This window comes from Drosophila teissieri, chromosome X (genome assembly GCF_016746235.2).
Source record: "Drosophila teissieri strain GT53w chromosome X, Prin_Dtei_1.1, whole genome shotgun sequence".
NCBI lineage: Eukaryota > Metazoa > Arthropoda > Insecta > Diptera > Drosophilidae > Drosophila > Drosophila teissieri.
The window spans coordinates 8,398,037-8,419,789 of NC_053034.1; the positions used below are offsets into that span (position 1 = coordinate 8,398,037).

Here is a 21,753-nt window from a genome sequence, read left to right on the forward strand (position 1 = left end):
TCTTAATTGCCCAAAAACAATTTCTCACAATTAATAATGTTGAAATACTTGGTTTAATTGTTTGAACGTAAAATTTGGATGACTTGCCAATAATATTAGGAAATTCATTCAGCCAAAACGCATTGCTTATTAGCTGATTAAAATGCTACTTTATTTTGATTAATACAACTAATAATAAATAGAATGCACAGAGAATGACATATTTATAATCATTTTATTTTATTTTATACACATTTTTCGAAAGTTTCACTTAGCTAGCTAGAAAAAAATCATAGTGAGAAAAACACAATTCGCTTAGGATTATGGGAAGTTACAAACAAATCCAGGGTACACAGGGAAGTCGAACAAGAACGGTTCTCTATATAATATATATATATATAATAGGCATATCGAATCGGTTTTATATATTGAGTATGCTTCAGTGAATGTGCGTGTTTGTGTATGGGTGTTTTTTTTTTGGGGCTCTTTGACCAACAACAGCAAATAAAAAAAACATTAAGCTCGGCTACATTTCATCTAATAGAAACTTGACGTGTCTTCTGCATCCACTTCGCTTTCTTCATCATCATCATCATCATCATTATTATCATCATCATTATCTTCACATTCACATTCATCTTCTTCGTTTCGTTTTCGTTTAAAATAATTAAAAGTAATAGTAAATAAAACACCACAGTCATGATTTTTTAATAGAACACAAAATATACACAAAAAGGACTGAAGAGGGCAATACAAATTAGTGAAAAGTTGAGGAAAAGTGGTGGGAGAAAATTTGCAAATAGCAAAATATTTACAAAAGCCATGGGAAATCGTAAAGAAATGGATAGCCGGGTAAGGGAAAATAGAGTAATAGAGTTATAGAGATATAGGATATAGTACTAGGGCAGGAATAATTGTATCAGGCGTTTCTTCTATACATATACAATATGAATGTTGTTTTCATACTTTCGCTTCGATTTTGTTTCTTTTATTGATACATATAAATAAAATTCTTTGATTCGTGTTTTTTTTTTTTGCTTCTTCCAATTTTGCTTATGGTTTTATAATTTTTTTGTGTGTTTAGTTGTCGATTAGTCAACTAATTTCTTTTTTGTTATAAAAAAAATTTGCTATGAATTTAAAAAAAAGATGTTGACATTGCCGGGTAATTTCTTTGATCGAATGATGCACAACAAAATTCTCTACGTGTGGGTGAGTGGCCGTGTGTGTGTGCGTGTGGGTGGGTGTGAGTGTGTGAGGGGGTGTGTGTGTGTGGCGGGGGGGAAGGGGGACAGAGAGAGATAGAGACAGACTTTCGAGGGTTTGGGGTGGGGGCGAGATAGACAGGATGATCTGCTGCTTTGACTCTGTACAGGTTGGTGACTTGACTAATTCGGGCGAGGGCGTGGCCGGTGCTGACCCTTGACCTTAGATCAGCGCCGTTATCAGCTTGGCCTTGAAGTTCACGAACTTCTCGCTGGTGGCCGCAACGCGCTGCAAATAAAGGCGATCACGATGTTAGATTCGTATTGATATTATTGTATTCGTTACTTACCAGTATCAAATCCTGGACGAGATTGGCCAGACCGCGATTGGCCAGCACGACGAGGCGCGTGACCGGGCCGGGAATGCCCTCGGTGTAGCCATCGGCGTTGCGGGTGCTATCGCCATCCGCGTCGCCATCGCCGCCCAAGCTGCCGCTGCTACTGCTGCTGCTGCTGCCACTGCCGCCCACCGAGTTGGCCGCCTCGTCGCCCTGCTGGGTCTGCACACTGCCCGAAAAGAGCTGGTTGTTTGTGGAAGCAAATTAGACGCCTGGTTGGAAAGGGGTTGAAAGGGGGCTGGGGCTGATACTTACCCTCACCACATCCAGCAGGAAGTTGCCGGAGCCGCCGGCTCCCAGAGCATTGCCACTGGGCGAACCTCCGGCACCGCCGCTTGAGCCACCGGCCAGACCCGCACCGCCGAAGCTGAGGAACCTTTTGAACAGATTACTATTGGTGAGGCCATTCCATTTCAAATCGATTCAAACGGATGTTTCGCATGTTATGGTTATTGTTATTAGTATGTTGTTGAATTTCGTTGTTGAGTTACCGCCATTGTTGGTTGGTTGTTCAGTGTGATGCAAATGTTGTAGAGTAGTTAATTTATATTTAAAGTTGTTGAATTTTGTTTCATGTTCGGTATGTTTTCAATTGATCAGTTGGATTCCCAATGGATTAAGTATTGTTGAACCATTGTAGAGTTGTTGTTGAATTGTTGTAGGGGTGAAAAGGAATTGAAGGAAAGTGTATGATTAGTTGAGTGCCTAGCTTTCTGTTGTACAAGTGTTTTCAATTATATAAAATTAATATCACATAACCAGAGCAGGAGTAGACCTTCACATACCTCTTGTTGCGGTCGTCCAGATCGGCGGTCTCCTCCGCAGAGTCCAGGGTAAGCTCATCGATCGCCGGCGACTTGGACTCGGAGAGCTGCAGATCATTGGTGCTCAGGGCCTTCTCATTGACGCCGGAGGACGGCGAGACGCTGGGCAGCTCGTTGTTGAAGCTCAGCTGGATGGGCTCGTTGGACTTGAGGGGAATGGGCGCCTGGGCGACCGGCGAGGAGGCGGAGGACGAGGACGGGGACAGGGACTGGGCGGCAACGGCGGCGGCTGCTGCTTCCGCCTCCTTCACCTGGCGGGCCACACGGATCGTCTCCTCCAATTGCTTGTTGATGGCTGACAAATCGATCTGGGTATCGGTGGCTCCATTCTTTTGGGTTTTCAGTGGGTTTTTGCGTTTTGCATTTTTGTCATTTGATTTTTTGCGATATTTTTTTTGGTATTTGGTAGGGCATTTGTTGCATTGTTTTTTATTGTGCGTGTATGTTTAGAAATTTGGAATTTTAAGATTGATTATGTGCGTGTGGGGGAAGGGGAAGGGGGGGGGAATTGTGGGTGGTTCAAGGGTGGTGGGGAAGCCCAAGGGGTGGAGGGGTGGAGGGAAAGGCAAAGCGTAGGATTTTGGAGAAGAGTAATGTGTGTTCAACAGTATGTTTTGTGTGTGTTTCGTTTCGTTTTGGTTTTGGTTTCGTTTTCGTTTTTGTTTTTTCCAGTGTTTTTTCAGATTTGGTGAGTTCACGAAAAGTGAGGTTATTTCATAGTTTGTGAGGTTAGGGTGAATGTGGGGTTAGGTGGAGACAAACAGGTTAGGTGGTTTTGGTTGATCATTTGCACAGGCGATTTTGTCGATTGTTGTCGATTGTGGTTTCGAAATCGATCGATTAATTGATGGGCAGTTATCAAAGACGTGCACAAAATGCGTTCGATGTATTTGTGTATACATTTGGCGGTTGTCAGTTATCGGTTACCAGGTATCAGTTATCAGTGATCAGTTATCGGTTATCAGTTTTCGGTGGATCGTTGTTCGTAATTTTTTTGATTGATTTGATTTGATTGTTTTGGTGGTGAGTTATTTGCATTGCACAAATCGAATCGGGTTTTTAATGGAACATGAAAATAAAGAGAAAAAGATACAAAAATAAGCAAAAGAGAAAAACAAAAGGAGCGAGACAGCACAGATTGAAAGAGATAGAGAGAGTTAGAGAGGAGCGCTTAGTCTAGAAATCCACTTGATCAGACATCGACTATACGTATACGCTTCCTTGGGTTTACATTTATGCGTTAAGGTACTAAAAAAGCTAACAATTGAATCTCTTTCTTTGCCAACAAATAAAATAAACGTGAAAATCCTTGTCAACTCTTTTGTTTTTGCTTCTTTATTCTGCGGCGGGCGGAAAATCGAGGACGGCGAAAATGAGTGCGGAAATGAGAGTACACTGAGTTACGGATATATCTGAGGATGATCGCAAAGATAGCTGAGTATGTGAATGCACTCGAAAGTGTGGTGAGTGTACAGACGAGTGCTGTGGTAGGAAGAACACCCAACCAAACCTACAAGTTACCTTTGCATCAAAAGTGAACAATGGAGATAAATGGGTATTTTATACGCTTTTTTTCGAGTCTGTCTTGGCACCAAAAGTGTGTATGGAATTTTTATTTCGGGGTTTCGAAAATCTCTAGGTATATCAAAACTCTCAAAAAATATGTCTGAAAGCAGGTAGGGGATTATTAATGGTGGTATATACAAAGATGCATGCCTTCAGACACAATTTGTAAAGTTTTGAGATCACTAAAGACGTGAAATTTCGGTTTTGAGCAAAAAGTCGCAGAGGATACAATTGGTATTGGTATATTTGGAAATGTATTAAAAAATGACTTACACAACTAATACAATATAAATGTAAAATGTAAAATATATAAATTGTAATTTTTAAAAAAACACCTACTAACCTAAGTGGAATATGAGGGTGCGCATGAGAAGGCAGGATAGGTTGCAACAGAAAATATAGTACATTCATAGTTTTGAAAGTGGATGCCAGGGGAAAGTTGGAAAAGAAGATGGAAAATAGCGCTAGAGAGAAAGAGACAGAGGAGAACGGAGAGCGAGCGAGAGAGACAAAGGCATGAAGGTTGGAAACAAGAGACAGAGACAGAGATAGAGAGATAGGGAGAGAGAGAAGACTGGTGAGTATGCATGTTTCTGGAAACCAGTGTGCTAAAGGTAATTTCAAAACAATCAAGTGTTGGTTAACAATGCCAATTCAATGAGAACTTCACTTTCATTTGATCATTCTCCTTTAATATTTATTTCAATTTCTGTAGTGGGTGGTTGGGTGGCTGTTGTTGTGCTGCGCGGAGAAATTTTGAGGAAAAGAGAAACCAATTGTAAATGCCAATTCAAAAGTTCTTCTTCACAGAGTTTTCGAATATCAACCGAAAGTTGCATACAGGCGTGCCAACAAAATTTTGAGTTTACTTATAGAAGTCCAAAAAGTGTGCAGTGCAAAATGAAATGCCATATTTTCGAATGAATTTATGGAATTTCAATTTATAAAATATCTGCCTGCATACTTTTGAACATCTTTGAAAGCAACTAGAAAACGTTTAAGATTTTAGCGACATGCTGTGTTGCCACGGCTTGGTGATATTTTTTCTCTGTGTATTACATTTGCGAGTATCTCACAGTTGTTGTAGCAAACGAAACGCACTTTAGGTGGACTCAGTGGTGGTGGTACTGGTGGAGCTGGAACTGGTACTGGTGGAGCTGGAACTGCTCTTCTCCGCATCGATCTCGTTGTCATCATCGGGCTCGAAGGTGGGCAGTTCGATGGTCACACGGGTGCCACTATCGCCACTGGATGTGGTGGTGCTGCTGCTGCTGCTCTTGGAGCTCTCATCGTCATCATCATCGAAGTCGGCATCGAAACTGGTCCTGGCCGCATTCGCAGTGTTGCCCTGGATGGCGGTGCGCAGAACCGTGGGTCCCAAGGTTCTCAGCAGCTTGGAGATGATGCGGTTCGCCTGCTCATCGATTTGCTACAACAACCACGAATCGAAGTGGTGCGTATACGAATTTAGATTCGGTGGTGCAGGTGCATGGAGATTTTTTTTTTGGGGGGAGGTGGTTTTGGGTGGAGTGGAGATTAGTTAGCTTCAGTGGTTCAGTTTCGGTTACATACAATGCGGGTGTTTTTTGGGGCGGGGGAAAGGGTTTTGGTCGGGGTTTCTACTTGCGAAGGAACTTGGGGTCGAAAATATACAATGACGTTTTTACACATGTGTGCTGAGTGATTGAAGGGGTGAAGTCTACGAAATATACGATGGTGGAGTGCGGGTCGTAGCTGCGAGGGCTCAAAACTGTTCAAAAGTGGTTTTGATTTCGAAAACAATAATCATAATTTCCATTTTCACAATTATTTAGTAGAAAGCAACTATTTTCTAGTCGCGCACTTTTGCAATTCCAATTCCTAAACCACTTTGCGAACGACTTTTGAGCCGATTCGATGCGAAGTTTTCTAAACGGTTTCAAAAATGCTTTTTCTAAATGATGTTGCTTATGTTGCTCTCTTCTTCTTCATCTTCATCTGCTTCCTTGTGTGTTGTTGTTGTTCTTGTTGTGATGGTGGTGGTTGTTGCTTTGCAATCCCTGTTTGCCTTTCGTATTTGTATTTGTTGTTGTCTCTATCTCAACGCTCAATCAAAGACGGGCAATAATTTCGTAATGTTGTTGTTGTCAATTGTTGTGGCCTTTGTTGTTGTTGTTGTGGCTGTTGTTGATGTTGTTATATTATCTCTGGTTGTAATAAAATAATTGGTAGAATTTAATAAACGATTGATATCGGCTATGATGGTTAGCAATTGTGGATCATCGATGCTGTTGTTGGTGGGAAACAGAATGTTGGTGGTGGTTGTGGGTTCAATTGGTGGGGGTAAATCAGTGGTGCTAGAAGTAGTAGTAGTAGTGGTGGTGGTGGTGGTGGCTGTTGTTTCAGGTAGAACTGTTGCTCTGGTTGTTCTTGTTATTGCTGTCGGGGGATCAGCGGTTGTTGCTGGCTCGAAGGAGCGCGGAAACAACTGGAGGAGCTCCTCCACTGGCGTGCTGGTAGTACTGGAGGTGCTACTGGTGCTAGTGGTGCTACTAGTGGTGCTAATAGTGGTGCTTGTTGTTGTTGGATTACTGGGACTGGTGGTGGTGGTGGTTGTTGTTGTTGGGGATGAAGATGCTTGATTGTTGGTTGGGCTTTCATCACCTTTCGTTTCATCTGATCCTGCTCCTGCTGATCCTGCTCCTGCTCCCGATTGTGGTGCAAATGTGGGCAAATCGATCCTCACCCGCCGGCTTTCCTCCACCTCGTTGCTGCTGCTCGGTGGTGCACCACCGGCACTCCGTGTGGCCGGGCTACTCGATGGCGCCACATCGTCATCCTCGTCAAAGTCCGCATCGAAATCGGCATCGAAGTCGGTTGACGGCGTTGTACTGCCACCGGCTGCACCACCTGCACCACCGCGATTTCCGGCCAATATGGTATTCAGGAGACCGGGACCGGCCACCCGGATCACCTGGGCTATAATTCGATTTACTATGGAGTCGATTTCCTAGGCGGGAGATTTCAGCGAAAGGTCAACAAAATATATCTGTGTTTCGATTGCTATTTAAATGAGAATTCTTTGGTGGTTCTGCGCTTTTTTGTTTTTGTTTTTGGTGGTTGTGGTTGTGGTGCTTTCCACATGAGATGCTGATGCTGATTTGCTGTTGATTCATAGTCGATTGCTGACTGTTCGTGATGTTCTTGATGATGATCTTGATCTTGGCCAATTGTTCGGATGATGATCTATCTATTTTGCAGGCTGAAAACTCAATTGTGGGTGTGTGTTTTTCATTTCGCATTTCTCATTTTCATTTGGTTTTGTATATTCTGTGTGTTGGTATGTTCATGTCTGTGTGTGCGCGTTGTGTGTTGTTGTAGTTGGGTGGGTGGTGGTATTGGTGGTTGGTGATTGGTGGTTCAACCTCTGCTACTGGGTGGTGCTGGCATGCTGAGTGGTTCGTGGTAGTAATAGTACATAGTAGTAGTGGGATATGGTATTTGGGTGGTTGAGTGCTCGTTTTGCAAAGCCTAAAGAAAAACATGCAACATTTGGAGGTAAAAACACATTTCCAGGAGAGGACGGGGGACCAAGCCAATAATTTTTGTTTGCGGATTAAAGCCTTAGGCTAGATAGTTTGTTCATTTTTTTTGTTCATTTTTGCTCCTGGGCAAACTGGCCATCGGGCTGGAAGTCGGTCAGGTCCTCAGGCAGTTGATCATAGTCCTTGGAGTCTGCCACCATATCATCCCCAGCATCATCATCATCATCATTATCTTTGGCTGGCTGTCGGGGATTGATGCCCCGATCGAAGGCCGGATTGAGAATGGTGCCCAGTACCACGGGCCCAACGCGTTGCAACACATTATTCACTAGACGATTGATCTGCACATTGATCTCCTATGTGATTCAAATACACTTTCAATACACTGTCATATAAAACGGGCATATGCGAGTATGTTTCTTTGTTCATTTTCTAGGGACCTAAAACCCTGGGCTAAAAGTGTCTGAGTGGATTTGTTATATATTATATATAGCATTACGTATGGATTTGGCTGACATAACGGAGGCAGAGGGGTCAAAGGGGGGGACGGCTAATGGTTCATGTATATATATATTTATATATTATATTATATATAAGATTTTTAATGGGGTTCTTACCTTGGTGATGTCGGGGAAGAGTTCGCGCAGCAGTCCAATCGTTCGTTTGTTGCGATCGGCTATCAATGTTTCTTGGTCTTTGGCGCCCAATGTCAAGACATCGATTTCCTGGAAATGGGAGTACAGAAATTTATTTAATATTATAAACCAAGTAATTTATTCTGCCTAAAAAAAATCTTAATTAAATCAAGGCATTTCTCCCTGACCTTAGCCATTTGAAATGCAGTTGACTCTCAGTTCGGGAATGACTGGTTTTGGGTGCGAATTACTTTTGCTCTGCTCGAGCTAAACAATACTACCTATATAATTTCGTACATCTGTTGCATAACAACTGGCAGTGAAACAACAGAGAAGTTGGACAAGATGAGCCAGCAGCAGCAGCAGCAGCAGATGCCAAACGAAAGAAAACACAAGGCCTCAAAGTGCCCGCAAATTGACAAAACTTTCACTTTAGACAATGGGCAATGGGCAATGGGTGGCTGGTGGTACGTACCCCTTGAACCCACAACCCACCCCTTTCCCCATGTCATTTGTGTAATCGTAATCGTAATCAAGTTTCAAGTGTAAATTGCAATTTTCTTGGTGTTTCTCGGTGGTTACGAGGGATCTTCTATCACTGCACCACCACCGCATTAGCTAAGTTCGGTGTAGTGGGTGGTGCAGGGGCTTAGTTCAGTGGGTGGGTGCAGTGGTGCAGCTGCTCTTTGGCCCGAAAAACAAATGCAAAGCCAAGAGTCAGGGAGCTCAATCTTAAGGGGCCCAGGCCCAGCAAGCCAAATGACTTGGCAAAAAGTTGTTAACGTTAATGGGCAATTGCCAACTGTGCAGCAGCAGCAGCAGAAACATCAGCAACAACAGCAATAAGCTGTCTAAGCTAAGAAAATATTGCACAATAAATTTTCAAATTGCATTAAAATTGCATTTTGTTTTGTGGGCGGCGGATGAATGGATGAATGAGCGTCCAAGGAGGCGACTACCAACTTTTGGACAATCAACAGCACGAGTCACTAAGCAGCAAAAAAGCAAACAAGCCAACAAGCGAAGGCAACTTCTTAGTTGCAACAATTGTCAAGGTGCCACCAGGTGCAAAGGATTCCGGAGCAAGAGCCGCTCAAAAGCAGCACAATCTAATAATATAGCATCAACACTTTAACAATTGGAAAAGTTTCTTTCGCTCCCTGACAACGAATAAAAAAATGGGAAATAAGATTGTGCTGGGCAACCATTTCAATATCGCACAATGTAGTCAAAGTTTTAATACTCTTAATGGAATGGAATGGAATGGTCATTGCGAAAGTGCATTCATTATGGAAAATGCGAAAATTGAAGTGCGCTATTAGATCCCCTATAATAATTACTTTCCTCAAATAATTCTAGCACATAGGTAATATTTATATATATACCTTGACAACTGCTAATGTTAATGAGGCAATTGTCAATATTCTACCATTGTTGTCACCACTTGCCCATTATTCCAATTGTTAATGGCTTTCGACGGCATGTGCTCAACTATGCCGGCCTTTCGCTGAAAACCGCATCTTGGCCACTTAATGAGATTGGGTATTTGGAATCTAGCAGGGTATTTGCATAAAATAGTCACGTTGCGCAGCCAGCTAACTTTTGGAATGCTACTTAAAGGTAGAAATGGTAAATGGTAAATGGTATCCCCAGACGCGCAAATATATGTATGTATATGTATATAGTCTCGTATTTATTTATTCCTCTGCAGAGTGGATGTTGCTGCTGTTGCAGCGTTTAATTGACTCAAAAGTCAGTGCGGAAGTTGACTTTTACACGCGGGCGGAAGTCACCAACAGCAGCAACAGCAGCAGCAGCAGCGACGATGATTATGATGATGAGGAGCATAAAATAAACTTTTGCTAGTTTGGCCAACAAACTGTTGCCAACTCCCAGTCTGCCTGTCTCTTTTCTGCCTTCTGCCTTCGCTGCTGCCCCCGAAGTATTCATCATATTTTAAGCTGTCTGTCAGTGTCAGTTTAGTGCGACAATTGTTTGGATATTGCCCAGATGGGTTGGATGTGGATGGATCCCCATCCCCGCCCGACGACGAGGAACTACTTAAGGCAAAAGTTACGTTTTTATGGGACATCTTAATGAATTTCAAATGAGTTCAAGCCCAGAAGCTGCCTCGTGGCAAACGTCATTAAAGCGAATGCTCTGAATTTTAAGCAGTCTGCAGTATGTTGGGAATTTCATTTTCATTTTCGTTTTCATTTTCAGTTTGAACAAGGCGGAAGACAGCGCTTATATAGAATCGAATCGATTGACCAGCTTGTCCAAAAAATGTCGTTAAATAGATAGAAATAAAAAACATAATCGAAATAAAAATAAATAAATGGTTAAAAGCGCTTGAAAATCGCCTTGACCTTAACCAACTTTTAAGGCGACTCGCGACTCAATAAAAATGCCACAAATTACTGCCATCGAAAGAGATTCTCGTATGTATATTCATAGATTGCGCATAAATTAACAATGCAAACTGGTATATTTTATATTTGTTATATTAAATATGCACGGATTAAAAATATATTTAGGTAGAATTAATGTTGAATGAATTAATGTCACTGCTTAAGTTTTATTTATTAAAAACATCGATTAAATTATAGAGCATTTAGTTTGTGCTGTGATATGGCCAGCAACATTCCACGAAACCAAATTGAAATTCCACTTTAATTGCGAACACGACCTCAGCGACAGTGCGTGTCATGACCGCAGTGGATTTATTTTCTATATCTAAGCACAGATAAATCGTGCCACGCCCATTGCTAATCCATTGGGCTGGAGGCAATGCTAAAGCCAAAGCCTTTTAGCCACTTGTCAGGCGGCCAATGAGGCCTTGTTCGGCGGCTAATAAAAATACGCGACACAATTAAATTAAATTGAAAAATGGGCGAAACTGGAATTCGAAAATGAATAAATCAAATGAACGAACCAACCAACCACCCGTCCCGGTGGACTTTAATTATTCTGAAGCACTGGCTAATCGCGCAGAGACAACATGCATATATGTTTCTTATTTTTTGTAGAGACTACCATTTGGTATAAATTGTCTTCGGCTTCCAGCTGACTGACATGACAGACAAGGCAAGCGCGTCTCGTTTGCCACTTAACAAAAATGCAGTTACCAACAAATTGCCAGCAGCAGCAGCAGCAACAACAGCGGATTGCGATTGACGTTTTACTTGTCGCACAATGCGGCGTATGCGTGATATGTGTACAGGAGCGCGAAGAGAGGAAGTTGTGCAGTGGTTCAGTGGTGCAGCAGCAGCACCACCAGCAGCAGCAGGGGGTGGTGGTTACATAAGCGGAAAGTCAGTCACTGGGTGGTAGATGGCCAAGCTGCACTTGGCTGGGAATCAAAACTTATTTCACTTTAAATATATTTAAAGCATAGCTGCAATCGTGACTAATAGAATAAGCTTCGAAGTTCCAGCTTAATAGATCCCCGCACAATGGACTGTGAGTAGTGAAGATATTTCGGAGTATTGTTGTTATATCATTTTTGCCACGTGCTGCTTGCTGCTGAATGCCAAAAGGAAGCCAGTGAGCAAGGCAAAGCAATCGCATCGAAGCGAATTGAAGCAGACAGCCAGCAAGAGGCAAGCAAATAAAAATACAAGTGAAGTGGCAACAATGAAGATATCATTGCAGTTGACAACGCAAAGAAAATTGTCCACAGCTTCGCTTATTTATATACGTATAGATTTTTCTCCGATTTTCACCGATTTTTTTTTCATTTTTCGAGTGCTAGTTCAATCGCCATTGTCATCGTCTCGTTAAATGATTTATGGCGCAAGGCATGTCAACACGCCGAGATGAACATCAGCTTCGACTACCACTGAACTATATATACAAGTTTAAGTATATACTCGTATATATGTTGGTATATATACACATTGACTACGACTTCGACTTCGACTTCATTAACGTATCAGCGTTTTGTGGGCTAAATTTTGACCCAGTTTTGGCTCTCAACCACAGAGCCAAATTGGGCAACAACAAATGCTTACCGTTTTGTGTAACATTTGCTTTTCGGTTGGCATTTTTTTTTTTTTTTGGAATTACTTTTTTTGGCCCATTCAGCAGATGTTCAAAGATTTTATTGTAAATTGCGTGGGTGCAGGCATTTAAAATATGTATATATATTACGTAGCTTAAAGTTTTCTCATACTCCGTTAAGCAATTTAGCCAACATTTTTTTTTAATGGGCTCTCGTTAAAAGAGATGGCTACGTAATGGTCAGCTTTCGGCATATCTTTTGCATACTATTTTACCGCACAGTTTAAGAACTATTATAAAGGTATATAGTTGCTCCAATATATTTTGTAGCTACCACTTGAGATAAATATCCACTGCTACTTCTAAACAACCGCTTTTGTGCATAACTTCTGCAATGGCTTTGGTTTAGTTTATGGTTTCACACATATAAAATACATAAGTTTATTTATTTTGCTTATGTATCCTTCAGTTCTGTAAATAAAGCTAAATACTTTTCTGAATGCCAAACTGGGAATACGACTCTTTACCAGGAAAACGATCTTATACTCATGAGTTTCACACGGATGTTTAAAATAATTGCACGCCAGCTTTGATTGACAAATATTGCGACGTTGATTTCATTTATATTTTTGATTTCGTTGATTTGTTGTTGCCATGCAGCCTTTGGGCTATGTGGAGATTTTAACGATTTTAACGATTTCGGAGATTTGTGCAAATTTGTTGCACAAAGTGAAAGCCGTACTATGACATAAAACAATGCTAAAAACTGGCCAGCTCTCTGGCCGAATACTCGCAGTTTCGGCTAACAAATTAGCAGGGGGCTGGGTGAACGGGGTGCTAATTGCCGACACAGTGATACAATGATCCCCAGCGATGATCGAATGCTATGGGTATGAGTGTGAGTATTATGAGTATGGGTATGGATATGGGTATGGGTATGAGTATGAGTATGGGTATGGGAATACTACGAATACGAATGGGAATTGTGGGGAACTGTCTCGCCGCCCGGCAATTAAGTAATAAAATAGCAGAGCTGCAGGGGCTTGCTCAACTCAACTCCACTGGCAAAGAGTCCGGTTTTTTTGGCCAGGCCAACACCCAGCTGAGGCTCAATGTAAAAAGAAAAAACATAGGCAAACGGCAGCTAAGGAAACAGGTACCAAGTGTGCCAACTTCCTTGGAACTGGTACTAGTACTGGTGCTGGCCTGATCTCCAAGAGATCCAAGCTCTGATCCAGTCACGCAGGTTGAACGGGCCCAGAGACCCCGAGACCCGAATTGGCCAGGCCAAAACCGACAACCGAAAATCGAAAAGTAAAAGGAAGTTTTCGCAAACATGTTTGGCCGCTTCCTCCACCCGCTCCGCCCCCTTGGCGAAAAAGCAGCCCAATCCAAGTGCAAATTTGTCAAGCAAATATGGTCGAAAGGGCAACTGAGTCAGCAGCACGCGCTACTCTACGCCAACTGAATGCTAGCGAGAGTCGCTCGAAGAGTTCCAGAGTTCCAGCACATGTGCGCCATTAGCTGCAGCACTTGACCAATTCGGTTTATGTGCTTGAATTGTTTTATTACAACATGTCCGTTTAATAGATCTTTACGTTGGCTTTACAATCTTTAACGATTAAAAAATTAAGTGGTAAAGCGCACTTTAATTTATTTTGGAACCACCCAACTGACTGAGAAAGAGGCGATGAAAGCTGTGAATAATATTTGTTTTACACACTCTGCGACACTTGTTTGACTTTTGACTACTCGATCATTATCCTAATACACAGAGTCGAGCAAATATTTGTGCTATACCAAGCTTCTCTATATAAATTGATAGCTTGATTACAAGCAACTTAATTGATGGATGATCGTAACTCATATCTATTTATCTATTTATCTGATCCTGAAGAACCACCCAAAAGTATCTAGTATCTAGTATCCAGTGGTGAACTCACCTTGCCATTGGCCAGCGGGATTTGGAGGACGTCCAGCTCGGAGTTGCTGTTGGCGGGCAGCGGCACGGCGCTGATGAGGCAGGCGGCGCTGCCGAGGATCAGGAGCGCCAGGATGTGCTGTCTACTTGGCTGCCTCATGTTGTCTTTATAGCGTGTGTGGCTGTGTGTGTGTGTGAGCGGGACGTGGGAGTGTGTGGGTGTGCTGGAACGAGATGGGAAATGCTAATTAATGATAATGCAGCGACAAAGGTCAGCGGGCGGTGACCTTCTGTTATCGCGCGCGTTTCTTACACCTCTAAAATCAGAAATACATATAAGATAAATAAAAAACGAAATCGAAGCGCGCATCTTGTTTGATTTGGAGTCGCGTCTGCGGTTTTGGTAAATCATTTTTTATCCAATCGTTTGTTTGGCTTGCTGGCTATTCTCTGGCCCCAAGGTCTTTGAAACGATGCGGATGCTAACGATAACTGTCAATAGGCGATGGCCAATAGCCGATGGCCGATGGCCAATGGCCAATGGCCAACTATGGCGGTGGTTTGGTCAAGTTTAAATATTGGACATTTCTTGGGCAACGCGGCGTATGAGTAATGCCAGCAGTGTTAGTGTTAGTGTGCTGCTGCAACGGCGAGCAATTTATAAATCACAACAAAAACTTATGTAATTCTTTTTTTTCACTTTTTATATTTGGCCAGCAGCAGCAACCAGTATTTGTGTGTGTGTTTTATTTTTTGTGCAATTTCTACGGGCAAAGCTTTTTAAAGCTGGGCTTTTGTTCAAAAAGAAATTGAATAAGGCCCAGTGAAAGAAAGAGAGAGAGAGAGAGAGACAGGTGCGAAAAGCAAGGCATCAATCGTAATTACACACAAAAATGTGAGAAACTGCATTCGAAAACAAACCAAACGCGAGGCTCTAATTGAAGAAAGACAGAGAGACTATTTCCTTTGGTCAACAGCTATGCAAAACTATGAGTCATCGCGAATTTAATGAGTGAAACTAAGTACATTGTAAGGGAGACCGTAAATTAGAATCGCTGATTGGCTTATTAGACTTTGACACGAATGTGAGATGTGCGATGACATTGCGAGCTCAAAGGTTAAGGCTTTGCCAATCGGAGATCAGCAGGTGAGAAGCTAAATAGCAGACGGAAATACATCGCCAATTGGTAAATACTACGACAATTATAATCTGTTGAAGCGAAATAAGCTTTTATTACTAATACAGCATGGAAAGGGTGAGTAGAAGGCTAAGACTTTTCTTCTTGGGAAAACTCTATAAAAATGTATTAGCCATCTCTTTAAACTTCTGACTATTCTATTAAAGTTAAAACCGAAGTTAACTATTTTGAATATTGCCAACTTCTGCTACATTTAGTGGCATAACTAGATAACCCAAAAAAATGAGCTCGGGGAAACTCTGAAAGCCCAAGAGCCCAGTCATCTTCGGCTGTGGCATGCAAGAAATGAACTTGAAAGCGTATTTTGGGCCGTTTTGTTTTGGCCGCCTTTTGCTGCTGTTTTGTTTGGCTGTCAATCAGGCAATCACTCCAGCCATCCAGCAATTTGGCAATACAAAAGCGTCGAGAAAGGGGGAACTTCAAAACTGGGGATTGCCACCTCGAGGCGAACATGCAACACTGATGGTCCGGTCATCGTCATCGCCCGTCTTAACTTGGCCCGAAGACTTGGCTGGCTGGCTGTTAAAGTAGGGCGTAAGCGCCAAAAGCCAAAAAGTCCGACGAAGGCGACCACAACAGAAAAGCAAAAGAGAAAGAGCGAAAACCGGCAACAACAGAGCTCCACCAGCAGATGTTATGTCATCTTGGCGGCTGTTGCTTTTACTTTCAAGCTCTCCATCTCTCCCTCTCTCTCTTTCTCTCCCTCTCTCTCTCTCTTTCACACTCTTTCTTGCGCTCTCTTTCTGTCGCTTGTCTGCAGCTGATCCATTTGCTTCTAACAATTGTCCGAAAAGTGATCAGTGATCAACAACGTGACTTGACATCAGCCATTCGGTTTATTTCTTTTTGGTTTTTGCATACGGAACTGGGGGCTTTTATGATTACGACTCACTGGCAATTGCACAAATATCATAAAACTCATAAAAACTCAACGAAAATCCGCATCTGGCATTGAGTGCATGCTTCGGTTCGGCATGGACATGTCGCAATTAAAAGGCAAAGCCCCCAAAACACAACAGCGATAATCAAGGCTTGAGTGGGATTTCGGCTATCTGAGGGATTTCGACATTTCATTTAAGCCAAGTGACGGGGCGTTTTCAAAAATGAAAAATGAAAAATAAAAAACTGAACTGAACTGAACTGAACTGAAGTAGTGCACTTCCTGTGTCGCACACAGTTTGCAATTCAAATTCGCCCTTGCGAAGTTTGGGTTCAGGGAAACGGGGCGCATGCGTGATATTTTTCCTAGTAACGTATTTTTAAAAAACTAGCTAAATAGGGGGTTAAATCTGATTCTGAATAAGTTAGCTTACATTACTGTTTCTAAAGACTTGTACAAAAATTCTAAACAAATTCTAGAAAACTGCAAGGCATATATATTAAAGTCCCCAGGGGTTTTTTGGGAATTAGCATCATAGCTGGTACAGATATTTGATAATATTATTCAACCGGCTTGTCGAGATTCTGCCTGCAGATAGCTGTTCCACTTTGGTAGCCCCCTTTGGTAGCTGAAGCCCCTCGCCAATCGATTTCAGCACTGCACACGGAACGAAACCTCTCGAAACGCAACTTGAAAATTGGCAATCAAAAACGTTTTTGTGTTAACCAACTCGCATTAATTGGGCAATCCAAACGAGGTAAATGAATGCAGCAAAATGAGAAATGAGACAAAACCGAAAATAGTTCAGCACACGCGTCAGGTATTTATATTGTTTTTTGTGATTTTTTCGATGTTTTCTTTTTGTTTTTTGGTTACTTCAGTTATTCAGTTATTTCATATTATGGTTCACGAATCAAGCATACTTTAAAAACTGTTAAGCACAGCAAAAAAAATGTTGAAAAAAATAGTTGAAGTTTTTCAATCCAATCTTGATGGTTTAGTTTTTGTTTTTGTTTCATATCCTCGCGGCAACAGTTTATGTTCTTTGCGAATAGTTTTTGTTAGCACATCACATTGTTGTTTTGTTGTTGTTGTTTGGAGGGGATACATACGCGTTTTGGCCAAAATGTAAACAGCGGAAAAAAAAAATGGATCTCTTTCTTTTTTGTGTGCAAAAAAAGCAACAGCGGTGGATCAGTGGATCGGTGGATCGGTGGTGCGACTGACTGCGACTGCTGCTCTTTGTGGTCTGGGCTGTTGGGCCTGCAATTGATTACTAACGTGATTTTATCACACACAAGCGACTAAAGCTCGAGACAAAGCGCGCCGTGCACGTCGGCAGCGGCGTTGGCAGCGGCGCCTCTGAAAAAAACGCCCGCCGTACCGCCTCCGTGCCGTACCGTACCGCTCCAGCCGCCTCAAGTCCAAGTCGAACCGCTCGAGTTCCGCTCGAAACGAAAACGAAAGTGAGCGCGCCAAAAGTCAAGCTTGAGTCGCTCGAGAGCTTGACCAGGCTTTTTGAGTGGTTTCCACTGGTTTCCTCCGCTGGCGTTTCATTATTATTACTTTTTACTTGTTTTTCATTTTTTTCACTTTTTGTATTTATTTTTGTGTATTTTTTACGAGTAACTCCTGGAGCTTGTTTTGCTTGTGTCTTTTGTATTTTTCCCATTTTTTCGACAAGACGATTACGCGAAAAGTTTCCGCCTCGTGACTGCCAGCTTCACTTTGTCAGTTTGTCAATCTCCATCAGCTGGCTCAGTTTGTCAGTGGGCCGTGGCCAGGATTAGAGCCAGTTTTATTTTTGCCTCTTTATTTTATTTGTATTTTTACCAATTTTTTTGGTTTATTTTTAGTTTTGCGGCTTACACAACCTCCTGTGCAGCTGCGCATCGCGAAGATGCATTTTATGGCGCCGCTTCCCTGCGATACCAAATAATCGTTGCACTTGCATTTATCGATATTGCCAGTCGCTACAATCGAACATTTTAATTTGATTCGATTTGATTGCAGTGCCCATTACCATTTTACCATTCCGCATTCCGAAAGTTAGCCAGAAAACAAATAAAGCAACAGATGTTAGATGTCTTTGGCTTGAAATGGGAAATTTTTATGAAAATTGCCAGCCAAGTCGTGGGGTTAATGGAAGTCGTGACATCCCAGCATTCAGAATATTTCGAGTTACTATTTAGAGGTACTTAAAATGTATGAGTTCTGAAGACATTGCCAGTTTCCATGATTAAGAAATAAAGCTCAGTTGGGGAAACAAAGCATAGCCGCTAATGACTTATTTAAATGCTAATGCGAAGGAATAGTTATTTTTAAACTTAAACATTGCTAATTTTAATGTATTTATTATGCCAGACAACTTCAAGCTAATACAACTTTAATTTTTAACTACAAATCTTAAATATTCATTTATTATATATTTATTAATTTAGAATTAGAAAGTTTTTGGCACTTGAAGGGTTCAAGCAAGTTCACTGAACTTGGTCTTTCGCCCGAAAATTCTATGGACTGTTCCGCCACTTCGCACTTCTTACTTCTCACTTCGGGGCTCTAACTGGGCCCAAAGGTTGGCCACTAAATTTCCGCCCTGTCATGCTGGCCATGCACTTTGGCCAAAAGCCACTCGATGATAATCAGAAGCAGAAACCTTCGGCCGGCCACAAAAGCGCAAAGGAAAATAAATAAAAAAAAAATATATAAAGAAACTCAAAATCGAATAACGAATACCGAAAACTGACCAACCGCAAGACAATGTCGCCGATCTGTGGTTAGCGACAGTTATGACTTGTTCTTGAATGATCGATCATGGTGATAATGATCGTGGTGGTCATAATCACGTTGGAGATGAAGATGTAGCGCTAATTTGACCTTCCGAAGAATCAGAACTACCAGCAGCCAGTCGGTTGTGGAGAATATGATAGTTTTTGATAGTTTTCGATGGTGCAAGTGAATGGAATTCCAGCTGCTAGGCTACAGTGAGGACTGGCTACAGCTAAGGAGTTTTAGGCAGCAGTCAATTCTGTAACCATTTTGGTAACTTACAACATTTTTGAAACATTTATTTTGTAGTAAAGTTTTAGTTCTTCAAAGACTTTGTATATTTCTATAGATCTTCATTTTTCAATATTATTATTTATGTTATTTTCTGCCTAGATCAAAAGTTGCACATAATATTTTCCCATTTCAGAATGTTTTTTATTTAAGAGTTCACTGTGCTGGCAGTGTGAACCGGAAGTTAGTGTTCAATGCGACTCGAATCGAATCGAATCGACTCCATTGGATTCGATTTACTTCGATTTGATTATTGGTTCGAGCATCGCTCTTTTATTTGGTTTTTATATATGATTTTCCATTTTTTTTTTTGCTTCTTTGACTGGGCAACCGCATTACCTTCGGCGGCGGACTGTCGCCGCTCTGAAGGATAACCGGTAACCGGTAGGTGGCTTTTGTATTTTGTTGTATTTTTTTGTTGTTTTTTTGGCTGACGTTGCCCTGGGTTAACGACCAACTGGCGCAAAAGTGTGGAAGTGCAGGCAGACATGCATGGCAGGCTACAAATTACGCATACGCCGCTTGGTACCGAGCCCAACTGGAGCTCAACTGGAGATACTGTATCTCGGCGATTGCAAAAGCAAGAGTAGCAAAAATAGCTAAAGCAAAGCAAAGCACAGCTTAGCACAGCACAGCACAGCTGAAAAGCAAAAGCAAAAGCAAAGCAATAGCAAATGCGAAGGCAGTCGAGCCAAAATCAGTCAGTCAGTCGGTCGGTCGGTCGGTCGACTAGTGAGACTCACTAAGCAAACTCACTAAAAGTTGCATGCGTTCGAAATCAGTTTAAGGTGAATTAGATTTTGACACACATACAGCGACAGTGTTTTGCATAAACCAAAAATACGAAAAATTATACGAATAAACGAATATACGAAAATTATGAAATTAGTCTCAGTTGCCTGGGTCGTTCGCTTTTGCGAAAAGCAAAAGCTGCCAAATCGAAAATGACAACGAAATTAGCTTTAATGGCCGGACCTCAGACTCTATTGTCTAGTTCTTGCTGCTGTTGTCGCTAAGTGTGCCACGCCCACGTGGGCGCACGCAATTTGCATACGATCTTCTATCTTGAACCCGAACACCAAAGGGGGCAAACTGCTCAGTCCAAGACAAAGCTAGAAGTTCCTAAGTACTTCAAGTTCTTTTGAATTCTAATTTTAAGTGTTAATTTACACGTTTGTTTTAGCAAAACTGCATCAATTGTATATCTTGTATATTTTGGCCTACAGAAATTCATCGATTGTATATCTTGTATATTTTGGCTTACAGAATTTCATCAATTGTACATATATCTTGTATATTTTGGCTTACAGAATTTCATTAATTGTATATATTATTTATTTTGGCTTACAGAATTTCACCAATTGCATATCTTGTATATTTTGGCTTACAAAAGTTCATCAATTGTATATCTTGTATATTTTGGCTTACAGAATTTCATCAATTGCATATCTTGTATATTTTGGCTTACAGAATTTCATCAATTGCATATCTTGTATATTTTAGCTTACAGAACTAATAAAGTAAACTTTCACTGCCATTTAATCGCCATTTAATCCCGCCATTTAATCCATGCAAGCTGCAAGTTATCATATAGCATTTGAATACTTCTGCTATTTGTTCGACTTCTTTGGGGACCCTCATCGGCCCTGAAAAGCGACTATACGTGGTAGACATGGCAGACGTGGTAACAAGAGGGCCAAAGTGGCAGAGCCCATTGTCCCTGCCATTGAACGGCAATTCATGGCGCATCAATTAATTCTGGCGACGTTGACATGGCTTTAAATCGAGCGACTTGCAGACGTCGCAGATCCATTGGAGCGGTAATCGGGGGCTATGGAGATACATACATTCGTATGGGGCTATGGGGATTCCGAGGGGTATATTGTGCAGATTACTGACAGTTCACTTTGCCGTGTGCCCAATGGTGCAATTAAATGTAAAGACATCGCCGAAGTCACTGCCATTGTTCAGTGTTTGTTTCTTATTTCTTGTGGCCGTTTGCTGTTTCTGTTTCTGTTTTAATGGCAGCCCATAGACATTAACAAGGTTGGGCTACAGTTTTTGTGCTTCTTTTGCAGTGCTCTTTGCATTTGATTTAATTGCCAGCGTTTTCGACCCATTACAGGGACTTAATTCTTCGATTTTATGAGTAATCCGGCAAAATAGCTCTGCTCTGCCCGCCGAGAGACCGTGAACGGGATGATGATCTACGGTACGGACTCTGACCCGGATTGAAGTCGTATCAATCGTCACGTTCCTCAGTTCCTCGTTGCTCCACGTTCCACGTTCCCAGTAAACACAGGCAGACAAATAAAAAAAAAAAAAAAGTCAAACGGAGCCTTGCATAAATTAGCGATTGCCAAAGTCTCTCGGCGTTTTTGTCTCAGCCTCAGTTGCTCAGTTTCTCAGCCTCCGCCGGTGACTAATTGCAAACAATTACTAATAATAAGTACGAGTGCTTGTCCGAGTAGTGTTCAAATAATCAGCGATACAAAGTGTCCCAAATGCAAGCAGACAACTTGATTTCTGGCGTGAAAAGGAAGCTGTCACATTGGGAGAT

At 41.8% G+C, this 21,753-nt stretch overlaps 1 protein-coding gene across 6 annotated transcripts; it reads right to left on the reverse strand.

Annotated features, from left to right (window-relative positions):
* Positions 1 to 459: 459 nt before the first annotated feature.
* Positions 460 to 17,394, reverse strand: LOC122623698 (cell wall protein DAN4). Of its 6 annotated transcripts, none has more exons than XM_043802992.1 (7): positions 17,246 to 17,394; positions 14,077 to 14,278; positions 8,114 to 8,221; positions 2,368 to 2,735; positions 1,838 to 1,958; positions 1,535 to 1,765; positions 460 to 1,473 (listed from the first exon to the last, which is right to left on the reverse strand). In XM_043802992.1, exons 2-7 carry the CDS (start codon positions 14,212 to 14,214, stop codon positions 1,408 to 1,410), a joined length of 1,032 nt encoding a protein of 343 aa, XP_043658927.1. In that variant the 5' UTR covers positions 14,215 to 14,278; positions 17,246 to 17,394; the 3' UTR covers positions 460 to 1,407. The 6 variants fall into 6 exon arrangements, with proteins under 6 accessions (XP_043658927.1, XP_043658926.1, XP_043658929.1 ...); XM_043802991.1 differs by having other exon boundaries at positions 1,838 to 1,973; XM_043802993.1 differs by lacking the exons at positions 460 to 1,473; positions 1,535 to 1,765; positions 1,838 to 1,958; positions 2,368 to 2,735 and adding exons at positions 5,260 to 6,158; positions 6,616 to 6,961.
* Positions 17,395 to 21,753: the final 4,359 nt, after the last annotated feature.

Excerpts from the sequence above, each read along its gene's own strand:
- LOC122623698 (XM_043802990.1), bottom strand. The coding sequence starts at position 14,214 with ATGAGGCAGCCAAGTAGACAGCACATCCTGGCGCTCCTGATCCTCGGC. Across the intron at positions 8,222-14,076 it reads TCCCGCTGGCCAATGGCAAG|GAAATCGATGTCTTGACATT; the intron begins GTGAGTTCACCA and ends TCCCATTTCCAG. Across the intron at positions 6,962-8,113 it reads TCTTCCCCGACATCACCAAG|GAAATCGACTCCATAGTAAA; the intron begins GTAAGAACCCCA and ends TCTCCCGCCTAG.